Source organism: Hydractinia symbiolongicarpus, chromosome 13 (assembly GCF_029227915.1).
Source record: "Hydractinia symbiolongicarpus strain clone_291-10 chromosome 13, HSymV2.1, whole genome shotgun sequence".
NCBI lineage: Eukaryota > Metazoa > Cnidaria > Hydrozoa > Anthoathecata > Hydractiniidae > Hydractinia > Hydractinia symbiolongicarpus.
The window spans coordinates 13,494,898-13,507,897 of NC_079887.1; the positions used below are offsets into that span (position 1 = coordinate 13,494,898).

General features: G+C 34.8%; 1 protein-coding gene across 1 annotated transcript; it reads right to left on the reverse strand.

Moving 5' to 3' along the window:
- Positions 1 to 8,383: 8,383 nt before the first annotated feature.
- Positions 8,384 to 12,769, reverse strand: LOC130624104 (glycolipid transfer protein-like). Its single transcript, XM_057439669.1, has 5 exons — positions 12,566 to 12,769; positions 11,289 to 11,347; positions 10,287 to 10,417; positions 10,040 to 10,172; positions 8,384 to 9,699 (listed from the first exon to the last, which is right to left on the reverse strand). The coding sequence occupies exons 1-5, from the start codon at positions 12,675 to 12,677 to the stop codon at positions 9,523 to 9,525; spliced, it is 612 nt and encodes a 203-aa protein (XP_057295652.1). The 5' UTR covers positions 12,678 to 12,769; the 3' UTR covers positions 8,384 to 9,522.
- Between the last annotated feature and the right edge of the window lie 231 nt (positions 12,770 to 13,000).

Genomic DNA, 13,000 nt, shown 5'->3' on the forward strand with positions numbered 1-13,000 from the left:
ATATATATGAACGACATTTCACATGTTTTATGTATTTTAATTTTTGTATAAATATTGTGGGTAGTAGTTATCGCACAGTGCCGAACAAGTGCGATTACTAGTTTATCATACAAACGGAGCATAAATCTCTGTTATTTGATATACTAGAATTTTTTAATTTAAATTATATGCGAGATGGTAATTATTACAAACAAAAAAAGCCTGTTTGGTTAAGAAAAGTCACCAAATTCTAACCTTCACAAAATAAAAGATGTGTCCAATTGAAATTGCCACGGGCACTTTTTCTTCATCTAATTAGATGAAGCTAAGTTAAACTATTGAATTAAACATAAACTCCTTCCACGCGCTATACGTATAACCTCACTAACCTAAAGTGGCAGTTAAACTGAAAATGTGTTCGGTGGAGTCCGCACTTCTCTTTAATGACTATGCTAAAATAAAAGGATAATTGAATTATGAATATTGATTGTTTGTTTGTTTTTAAAATAATTTTTGTTTTTTATGAGGAGAAAATTATGAAACAAATTTTAGAATAAATTTTTTGATAATACATAAATTTGCATATGTGCCATTTCAAGACATAAAATGTAAAAACAAAGGCATACTCTATTCCATAACAAAAGTGCTCTAAATTTAAACATGTATCTGTTTCTTTACATTATCTCTTTAATAATAGCCGTCGTCTGTCTGTCTGTGTGTCGGCGAAAGCCCTATCCCGTAACGCAAACACGAAATTTTTAAAATGCGCACGAATATCAAATGCGATATATTTTTCTTCACTTTGTTGCGACGGGTAACTTTAAAGGACGGGCGAACCCGTGGATTCTTCCACGGGCTAACGACTAGTATTTTTAATAATAGCCGTATTCCGTCTGTCTGTCTCTGCGTGGATCCCTCCGCTGAGTTAGAAAATGATGTTACAGAAACACGAATATCAAATGCGATATATTTTTATCCACTTTCTCGCGACAGGTAAATTAAAAGGACGGGCGAACCCGTGGATTTTTTCACGGGCTAACGGGTAGTCTATATTATAATACCCGTATACGTCTGTCCGTCTGTCTGTCTGTCCCGTAAAATGGTAGCTTAGCTGCGCAGGTAGCGAGACGCACGCAATGCGGTGTAAAAAGGACGGGCGAACCCGTGGATTTTTCCACGGGCTGACGACTGTATGCAAAAAAAAATATCCTTGACAAAAATTTAAATGAATGTTATGCAAAAATAACTAGATGAATGAACAAAGAAAAAACAAATAAGGACTGCAACAACACTTTTCTTCTAAACCAAACTACGCTGGATGCAGTTTTAAATAAACCCACGATATAAAGCTACGCATCAGATGCTAACATTATTTGAAAAAATAACATTCAAACAAAATAGAACAATAAAATAGAACTATGCACTAGATCCAAATATTTTTTGACGAAATATAACAATAAAGACAAAACAGAACAACAAAAAATAACTATGCATCATAATGTGTTTTTGTTAGAACTACGCATTAGATGCTAATGTTTTTTGACCAGATAAAACAATAAAACAAAAAAGAACAATAAAACGAAATAGAACAAGAAGCCCTGGGGACTCTAAGAATTTCCGCTCGCTACCAAAATATTTGATGACAACCTGCTAATTCGTTGTGTTATCGTGCCAAACATTCGAAGAGATTTGGTGCATGAAGCTCTGAAGATAAAGCACACAGGTGACATTATATCTTAGAACAAACGCAAACAAAACGAAACGTGTCATAATAAATTCACATTTTAAAAGAAATTGCTAACAAAAAATACAGCCTATCATTCATGGTTGAAAGTCTTGCGCTTGAAACGTTTATGGTCTTAAACGGCATTTAGTTGACAAAAAAACAAAATTTTGATGTGACCATCATTTTCAGCATATTTTTTATATTAACTGTGCTAAATTTTGTCAAAAATAAAGTAGTTTCAATTTTTAAACCAACTTTGGCCTAAAATGACATTTAGGTGACAAAAATCAAAATTATTATGTCACCATTATGTTCAGCATACTTTTTTTGTTAACTCTGCCAAATTTTGTCGAAAATAAATACCAATTTTGGCCTGAAACATCATTTAGATGACTTCCCAGTAGTTAGGGGGCTTGGGTACGAAGTTTAAATCTGTGACGGAGCAACGTGAAATCCCAGGGTCGATTTTTTCGCAAAAAATGCTCCGAAAGAAAAAAACGACGGTTTTAAAGAATTTCCTACGCCTTCGGGTGCTGAAATTCAACAACAAAATAGAACTATGCATCAGATACTAATATTAACAACATGCAACAATATAACGAAATATAACAATCCACCAGAACTATATGTTTTTTAAATAGCATATTATTGGAAAAGGCTGATTTTTGGCTATTTCTCGAACTGGCCAAATGGAATCGCCTTGTTAAAACTCTGCAGCCTGCAGGCTGCAAAAGCTTCGCCTGGAGAGATGTGTAGACCAGGTAAATAACGTCGAAAATGCGCTACTGGCAGTTTCTGCCATGTCCGCATTTCGGAGCGATCCACACGACGGCCCGCTGAGGTGCTAAAATTTGGGGAAACGAGGTGTGCTGACGTCAGCAAAAATTAGTATGGGTTAAGAATTTGAAACTAACCTTATAACCTAAGACCGTTTGCGATCATTGACAAGTGAACGTTCGCGATCTTTGACAAGTTCGTAATACCTTTGTCTTTTGTAGAAACAGTGCTTATAACTGCTTGTGGGACGAACTATGAAATTCGGCCCTCTTTTCCAATAAATTAAGTCCGGGATTAAAGATACAACAACAATGCCGATCAATCTGAGAATTAATCCAGGGGCTTAGGTTTGCTATAGTTATAAATACTTAAGATGCTGCAAATTAAAAGAAATCTTACCAAAATTTGAATAACTGTTTTGTGGAAATAATTTAAAATTTTACACGAATTGCACGAATTTTCTAAAAATCTTGCTTCAATGGTTTAGTGTATTCGCACAAGATCGTAGCGACTTAATCACTTAAAGCAAATTATTACTGTGGAAAGTTTATCATTTCTTTAACATGATAGTTTAGTAGGCGACGTGTCGGGAGATTCTTCTCCCATCATCGGGCAAATTAAAATGGTGTTGAGCATGTATTTATATAATTGCAGAGGATCGAAATTCATAAAAATTAACCAATCTGAAACGAGCTGATAATTACAGTTAATCAAGGTAATTAACATTTTCAGACCTAGATGTAGGTAACTACTTCTTCTGTAGGGCTGGTAACCAAATCTCAGGAAGTTGATACGAGATGCTGTTTGTTACGTGCTACACTGTTGATGGTTTCTTTAATCTTCCTGGCCGTTGCTCTGGATTCTCTGTCAATGATTTTCTTTCCATCCCAATTAAACTGATGACTTCTGCTCCTGCTGTGGTCCGCAATTTCGTTTTTCTTCACATCTCCGTTTCTCACTGCGCGCATATGTTCTTGCACTCGTTGCTTAAACTTTCTTTTTGTTTCGCCTATGTACATTGCATCACAATCTTTACACGGGATTTCGTAAACAACATTGCATTGTTCTTCCAGGTTTATTTTGTCTTTTGGTTTAGACAAAGTGCTTCTTAGTGTGTCTTTAGAGTTAAGAATGCATTTGATCTTGTGTTGGCTTAAAACTCGACGAAGGATCTCGCTAGTACCTGGTACAAAGGGTAGGAATGCTGATGCGATGAAATCCTCTGATGTTTCCTTGTTGTCTCCGTTGCATCTTCTCTTCATTTTATTTTCTACTTGCGTGATGATTTTATGACTGTATCCATTTGCGATTAATGCATTTCTTACACGTCGAATTTCTTCTTTCCTCTCCTGTTTGTCACTGACTACGCTGTTGGCACCATTCAGTAATGAAGATATGACACTTTCTTTGCAAGATTTCTGATGGTTTGATTCGAAGTTAAGGTACTGGTCAGTGTGTGTTGGTTTACGATACACTGAAACTGAATTGGAACCATTCTTGCGTTTGACCAAAGTGTCCAGGAAAGCGATACTTCCATCGTGTTCAAGCTCAACAGCGAATTTGTCGATGTAGGCCGTTGATGTGTTCGTGGAACTCTTCTAGATGAGATCTTTTGATTATGGCGAACACTGACTACGCTGTTGGCACCATTCAGTAATGAAGATATGACACTTTCTTTGCAAGATTTCTGATGGTTTGATTCGAAGTTAAGGTACTGGTCAGTGTGTGTTGGTTTACGATACACTGAAACTGAATTGGAACCATTCTTGCGTTTGACCAAAGTGTCCAGGAAAGCAATACTTCCATCGTGTTCAAGCTCAACAGCGAATTTGTCGATGTAGGCCGTTGATGTGTTCGTGGAACTCTTCTAGATGAGATCTTTTGATTATGGCGAACACGTCGTCAACAAATCTTTTCCAAACCTTTGGACGTCTGTCTGATGTGAGTAATGCTGTTGTCTCGTGTGCTTGCATGTATATTTCTGCGACTACTGATGATGCAGGGCCTCCCATGGCAACTCCGTCTGTTTGAGTGTAGAAGTTCTTGTTAAACAGATACCATGTTTTGGTTAGAACAAGACAACTCCAACAGACAACTCACGACAGAAGAAACAAACCTTCTATCAAAAGGAGTGAATTTCTGTATGACACCAGCTTCAACTCCAAAGAAAGAAATAGTTGCGAAAGTGGAAGAGGCAATTAAAGATCTACCAAAAGAAGAGGCAGACACAGTAAGAGCTAAAGTAAGCCTCACGCTACGGAAAAGCAAAGAACAATTTGCAAAAATCTGAAAGACTGTCATTGAAGAATCTAAAGAAGGACAAAGATATCATAATCCTACCGGCAGACAAGGGGAGAACAACGGTTATCATGAATACACTTGACTACATCGACAAGTGCAACGAACACATCAACAACGGGCCTTACAAACTTCTCAAGAAAGATCCTACAGAAGTCATCAAACGAGAAGCGAGGAACATCTTAATGGAGTTGAAGAGAAAAGAATACATCGACGATAAGCAGTATTACCGACTGAAACCTTGTGACGGACCACCACCGCGATTTTACGGACTACCAAAAATTCACAAACAGGGAAATTCAATTCGACCAATAGTCTCTTGCACTGGAACACTGTTATACAACCTATCAAAATTTGTTGCTTCTATCCTCAGCAAATTTACAGCAAGTGACCACAGCAAAAACTCAAAAGAATTTTCGGAATACATCTAAGGAACAAAGATAGCAGACGACGAATGCATGGTATCATTTGATGTCACATCACTCTAAACAAATGTTCCCATAAAAGACACCCTAAACATCATCAAAGACCCTATCGAAAACGATGCTGCATTCGGTGAAAAGACGAAGATTCCAGTACCGGATTTTCTGCGTTTGGTCGAACTTGTTCTAACCAAAACATGGACAAACAGGAGAGGAAAGAAGAAATTCGACGTGTAAGAAATGCATTAATCGCAAATGGATACATCATAAAATCATCACGCAAGTAGAAAATAAAATGAAGAGAAGATGCAACGGAGACAACAAGGAAACGTCAGAGGATTTCATCGCATCAGCATTCCTACCCTTTGTACCAGGTACTAGCGAGATCCTTCGTCGAGTTTTAAGGCAACACAAGATCAAATGCATTCTTAACTCTAAAGACACACTAAGAAGCACTTTGTCTAAACCAAAAGACAAAATAAACCTGGAAGAACAATGCAATGTTGTTTACGAAATCCCGTGTAAAGATTGTGATGCAATGTACATAGGCGAAACAAAAAGAAAGTTTAAGCAACGAGTGCAAGAACATATGCGCACAGTGAGAAACGGAGATGTGAAGAAAAACGAAATTGCGGACCACAGCAGGAGCAGAAGTCATCAGTTTAATTGGGATGAAAAGAAAATCATTGACAGAGAATCCAGAACAACGGCCAGGAAGATTAAAGAAACCATCAACAGTGTAGCACGTAACAAACACATAAACAGCATCTCGTATCAACTTCCTGAGATTTGGTTACCAGCCCTACAGAAGAAGTAGTTACCTACATCTAGGTCTGAAAATGTTAATTACCGTGATTAACTGTAATTATCAGCTCGTTTCAGATTGGTTAATTTTTATGAATTTCGATCCTCTGCAATTATATAAGCACATGCTCAACACCATTTTAATTTGCCCGATGATGGGAGAAGAATCTCCCGAAACGTCGCCTACTAAACTATCATGTTCAAGAAATGATAAACTTTCCACAGTAACATGAATACTGAACAGACAAACCGAAATAATATCTTTAATGAAGCAAATTAGTTCGGTACCAATAGGCACATAAAGTCATTATTTGCTAAGCGGAGAAACAATCCTTTGCATTTAACACTAGCGACATTCTAACAAGAGGAGTTATACCAACATTTAGTAACCTTTAATATCTATTATACATGCCAATTCGTACAGTTTTAACGACCTCCGTAGGTTTAACTTTTCTATAATTAGCATTGCCAAATTCCAAAATATAATGTCTAATTCAAATCCTTTTTAGTTGCAAATCCTTGTAATGCTTGACGTAAGGATGGCTAAGAGAGAGTTACACACGCACAGCATTCAAGCAGCTTTACCAAGGTTTGTATCATCTTGATTGAATGAGCAATTGACAGAGTAGGGCCTGGGTTAGTTTCTATGTCTCCACAAAGTGGTAACAGGAGTAAAAACACGAGTTAGCCGTTTGTTCCTACGAAAAAACTAGGTTTGCATTTTAATACACAAAAACTCAGCCTGAGTGTAACAAACATGTATGGTTAATATCATAAAAAATATTAAGAAATTATTTTGCAATTTTAAACACCGTTCAATTTTTATTTTGTCTCATCTTTCTAGTTTAAGACAAAGAGCCCTGGCCCTGGTCTGTCTTTATATGCAGTGTTTGTTTACCAGAATACAATTTTTCTCAAAGAAAGTAAAATAAAATGGATATTGTTAACACTAAAACTACGTTGGCCCCTAAGGGTCACTTGTCTAATAATTTAAAAACACTTCTTGACAATTGCTTTCTGCACTTAGCATTTCTCCCCATGTGGCCAGAAACGATCCTTAAAATAAATTAAAAAACTTGGTACGCGATGTTGCACTTATGGTCTGTATATTTTGAGTTCATTGAAAAGAACTGTTTCACACTTTGGAAGAGAAGTGTTTGGAGCGGAAGAGAAGATTTCGGAGGAAAAAGAGAACTGTTTGGACTAAAAAGAGTGATTTTTTTTATTGGGAAGAGAAGAGAGCCATCAGCGCCATTGTAGGTTTAGGTTTCCCATAATTCTCCGAGCTGTAAATAATGGCCATTACTAGAAACTACCCCTCAAAACTTTATGTAATCCGTGTAACCAGCCAAATATTATAACTTTGGTTACTATTATCTTTAGTACATGAAACTAACAACGCAACTTTATTTCATTTTAACCTGAGAATCCGGAATAAATCGGAATTTCAGGCGATTCAAGGCAGGCATGTTTTATACGAGTTATGCAAAACCGAAAAACATGTAAAATAAATTTCAGAAACTTCAAACAAAATTCGGGGAGCATAAGAGGAGTTGGGAAGGTGGGAGCGCGTTGCGGAATCATCTTCTGGTCATGAAAGGTTCAAAATACCACGGATCCAAAGGGGTCAATGTTTTCTGCACATTATCTTAATCAATATCGATATGCTGTGAAAAACTTTTACTGCTAAAATGAAAAACTTAGGAAGCATAGTAAAAAACCTTTTGGACACAATTCATCAAACCGGTTTAAAAACATATAATACCAAGTTTAAAATCATTGTCTATATTTTTATTGAAGGAACGACTCTAACTTCACCGCAGGGCAAGTTTTTACATCGAAATTGCCACAAGGATCAATTAGTTTGAAAATATTTTGTAAAATTTAGATATACCCATCGCTTTAAGATAATTTCAAATAATATAACACAGCAGTAGGCCGTTGAATATCTGAAGACATTTAGGTTTACTGCTAGCTTCAAAAACACGCTGTTGTTATTGATGAAATCTCATCTCATCCCCAGGACTGTTGTTAGGACCCTGGGGACGAAGTTGGTGTTTCTTATGACTTTACAGTACGTGTCAAGCACCTGGCTAGTTTGAAACTAGAACCACTAAAATTATTGCATAGGTAATTTAACATTTATCCTAGCTTCTTTTTATTAGTTCGTTAATTAATTTTGTTTTATTATTTCTCAGTTGTTTTAGTGAGTAGCTGCCACAATCGAGCTTGGAATTCCGCATTTGAAGTTCTAAATTACTATGCCTTGGTAAATCATGTACGAAAAAAAAGCTAGTTAACACTGTTTAAGATAGTTATATCTAGACTAAAGGTGGTAGTAGTTTCGACGTAAATTAAAAAGTGACGACAAAAAACATTTGAATATTAGGCCTAGCTTTGGTTAAACCATATATTGTGTACACGTAAGATTTATTCACACGCATACAAGTGCTAGCTTAAAATTTTATAATTCCAACACTTCCAATCTTATACTTCAATCGAAGCTAGATAACAAAGTTTTTACACATAGATTGGACGATTCGCAAAATTAAAAAAATAGAATTTTATTCGAAAAATGGCAAATTCTCATGAGCAAAAGCATTTAACCATTAACCATTTAAAACTTCTTTAACGTTCGCGAAATTAGAAAGTTGCGAAAATTTTGGCCAAAATCCATCATTTAGAATATTTCACCTAAAAAACACCTATTAAAATTACTTATTAAAATAATTTATATAAATAAATTACCAAAAAAATGCTACACTTTTACTTTCTAACACAAAATTAAGAAGGATTCGAATTGGAGGAAGAAAAAAGATTCTACAGAAAACAGAATTCACAAAGTCGTTTTTAAAAAGATTTAAGAACGTCTAATGAGAATTCTAAACTTCTTTTAAGATGACGGGTTTAAGGAGACTGAGGAGACTTGAAAGTATTTCCATATATCTATATTATATGCCCGTATACGTCTGTCCGTCCGTCTGTCTGTCACGCAAAATGGTAGCTTAGCCGCGACGGGCGAACCCGTGGATTTTTCCACGGGCTAACGACTTTTCCAAAGAATTTAAGAAAATTTACGGAAATTTTAATGTAACATGCGCGAAGAATAGATTATTGATCTAACCATGGAGTAATTTAAAATATGACAAATAAAAACGACAAGCCATTTGGTGAAACTAAAACTTGAGGAAATCAGAGAACTTTAAAGAAGGTGTGGCAAACCTGAATACGAAATTTAAAACTTAAATTCACTCTAGATCTCACGCAATTTTGTACCTCTGGATTGCCTTTTCTTGTTTTTATGGTTGACAAGTTTAATATTTTTTACTAAAACATTTATATTATTACAGGACGCATATTGATAACAGGTTTTTTATTATTCCTGAATAACTAGTGCTGTATCAACCTTCGCTAAATAAAAATTTAAAAATGGCAATAGCTAACACACCTTCAATATGTAATACCTAACTACCCACAATTATATTGATACACATAAAGCTAATTGAAAAACGTTGTTTACACTTTCTGGTCGCTTTCTTGACCAGTTTGCACATAAAACGCATTGATATTGTCAATGTTAAGAGCCATCATTTCGACCACTTCTTTCATATCGGCTAGTACTTCCTCTTCTGTCGTTTCGGGACCAAGAGCTTTTATGAAATCTTTTCGATAAGGTACAGCCTTCATAGCCAACTAAGGAGGAAAATATGAAAAATAGTGACTCAATTCAGGTCATTTTCCCCAAATTTTTAGGGCTCTGTCATAAAATTTCCAGGACGTTAACTTTGAAAAAAAAGCCATAAATTCCCAAGATCTTATTATTACTTCTGGATTTTTCATTCACAGGATACAATTTAGAAAATTGCAGATTTTAAGCACATTGAAGCGTTGGACGGAATTTCGCCTTTTGTATTTCGTCAATCTTACCGGACAAAACTACGGCTTTTTTTATAATCAATCTTTGACCATTTTTCTTAGCAAAGCAAGAAATTATGCATTTTGTACAACTTTTGTTCGTACAAAAAAAACTTACTGAAAATATGCCTTGAACCATCCAGCCATGATATTTCTTCAAAGATTGCTCGTAAGCCTTTTTGGCACACTTCGTCAAATCTTGTTCGCCTGTTAACACATCCTCCAGAAAGGTCCGAATGAATGTCAGAGCCCTAGAGAAAGAATACATAGATATTTACGGTTGCAAAGGCATTTTGACTTTACGTTTGTATTTTGGAATAATATAAATCACAGAAGCATTGGAATAGAACACTGCAACTGATCACCTTTTCAGCCACAGTAAAGCGTCCGTAGCAGAATTTTTCGCCTTAGTGCTTTTTTCTTCAATTTCACTATTTACAATATCTTGAAGTGTGACGAACTTTTCTGGATTGGTGGCTAACTTCTTTCGGAGTTTCTGACAAATAAAACAACAAAAAATTAAAAAACAAAACAAATTAGATCAGATATTTTAAAGTACATGAGGGGGAGGAGATAAGTACGAAAACTCTGATCATGGTTGCTAAGAAACTTTGTAATCAACGAAAAAAAATGCAGAGATACTGACACTTTTTCAAGGGAGTTAAGAGGATTCAAAATTTTTTAATCTTATACTTCAAACGCAAGAAAAAACTAATATTGTATTTGATGTAGTATAATGAATGAAAATATCTTTGCTGTCGTGTTGGGAAGCTTCCGGGAAAGTCCGGCTATCTAAGAGGGATCACTCAACTTTTTAAAACGTTTTCCAGAAATCAAATAAAATTTTGGAGATTTAAAAATTGCTAACTTTTATTTTTCAATCGAGCGAGTAAAAACACACAATAATTTAAACAATACTTAAAAGTAAAGTTAATTTTCGTTAATTTTTGAATTGACACTTATTTTAATCAGCAAGAAAGTGTTCACAGAGGAACAAAATGGTCTTGCCTTACTAATAATGATAGTTTTACAGCAAGAATTTCTTATATTAAAGAGAAGCTACTTTGCGCATCACTAACATATTGCCTGGCAGTAAGCGGGATTTGATTCACGGTCCCCAGAACTGGGAGCCGCAGACGAACCCACTACACTACGTGCAGCAATATGTTTGTGATGCACGTAGATAGTTTATGCAGATGGTGGACATAAAGGTGATTTTTTTGCAATGCAGTATGTTAGTGATGAACAAACGGATGTGCAATGATAAAAAATTCACCAACAGGAATTTCTCTGTTTTCCTTGGACAATAAAGCAAAAAGTTGTTTTCCCTGTAAAGTAGCAAATACCAAACACACAAGGTTACTTACAGCAATATTTCCATTAATATCGGATTTCACTGGTGCAAATGCAGTTGATCCTAAGACGTCTAACAGATAAATAAATAAATAAAGTTTAACGGGTGGTTCCTTTGCCGGAAATGTGAAAAAAAATTATCAAGGTGAATAAAGTTGTGTGCACCACTACATAATCACAGGAAATCATGAAAACTTTTTTTTGACAAACGAGTGTACTTCAGAGCTTATAACAGCTACCAAACCCTGCCATCTCATTGACCACAAACAGAAAAAGGAGAGGATACCGTCTCAAATCCCAACTGCAATGCACAAATTTTTAAAAATAAATATTACTATTTTATTCGTTTCCATTAAAAGCTGGAAAAAAACAAAAAACAATGGCAAGTCTTGCAAGGTTTTGCGGTGAGAAATTAGAAAAACTCTGTTCATTAAAAAGTTGCTGGTATATCCTTCTGTGAAAATTTTTTTGCAATTTTAAAACTTGAAATTGGATTGGATTTTTTATTTCGGATTGATTTGAAACGTACGATAGCTCAGGAAAGTCAATCATTTTGTGGTTATTTTTTTAAATTTCTTTACTACACATCTTTTCTGTTTCCTTTCAAAACTTTTCTTATAATTCTTCTTTAACAACATTTTGTGCTTTTTACATGCTCGTGAAGTGTAAATATTTTGCGAATTTTTCTGCGGTTTGAAAGGAAAACCAAAACAAACCTTTTGCCTTACAAATAGTTCAGGCAAGAAATAAAAGAGAAAAAAGAAAAAGGCATTATAAATAATTATAAACCACATTTTCTTAATATTTTAATATAATATGAAAAAAAAAGTTGATTCAAAAGATTCAAAATAATAATAAGATTAGGAGCTAATTTGACTTCAGAAATTTTTGCAGGAAAAATATTTCTTTCCAAAATTAAATTTCAACAAATATCAGGTTTCTTTTGCAAACATATTCCGTCATGTTGAAAGTCTTTAACCGCAAAATTTTAGTCTACAAAAAAATGTTTCAACCACAAAAATAAACACTATAATTCATTCCTAGAAACCTGTTGATTATAGTTCGTATAAACCCTTAAATTAATCTTTGAAATTTTATAATAATTGTTGATCGTCCCCGAAAATAAATCCCTGTTAAGTCTATAGGACTTCGCCAATGGCGAGATTACCTTCCCACGAGACATTCTAACATAAAGTATCTATACCCTTGTTAATTGTCAACAAACCTTGTGAAACTTCAATAAGGTGGAAACATTTTCAATCTTAGGAGGAAAAGTAACAAACCAACTCACCAAAAAAAGGTACAATCTCACTACATGCATCTAAAAATGATTGCGTCACAATTTTTCCATCTTCTGGTATTGGTTGATAGGAGTGTTTTGTTTTCTTAAAAAAGGTTGACATTTTAACTAAAAAATAACAAACAAAAAGCACATATCAATTGCTCTATAATCTGAAGAAAGTCAAAATGTAGCTATACTAATGTGTATATTTTTTTCAAATTAAGCTTGGAATTAGTTCCATTACTGGGGTTTTTTTAGCAATTCTATAAATTCAGTGTGTAATATTTTTCATGGAGTCGTAGATGTATGAAAGAACAGCAAGAAAAATCCACAAGTCCGAAAAACAATAGAAAGAAAGGTTTTAGGAAAACTTAATAAACTTAGTTTTAATGTCATTTTGCTACTCGAGGTGGTTTTTTTTTCAAAAGATTGAGAATAATTGAG

What these genes read in the sequence shown, in the direction of transcription:
- LOC130624104 (XM_057439669.1), bottom strand. Translation starts at nt 12,677, where the DNA reads ATGTCAACCTTTTTTAAGAAAACAAAACACTCCTATCAACCAATACCA. An exon ending in TGAGATTGTACCTTTTTTTG is followed by an intron (nt 11,348 to 12,565) that starts GTGAGTTGGTTT and finishes TTTATCTGTTAG; the next exon opens with ACGTCTTAGGATCAACTGCA. An exon ending in GCTTTACTGTGGCTGAAAAG is followed by an intron (nt 10,173 to 10,286) that starts GTGATCAGTTGC and finishes TTCTTTCTCTAG; the next exon opens with GGCTCTGACATTCATTCGGA.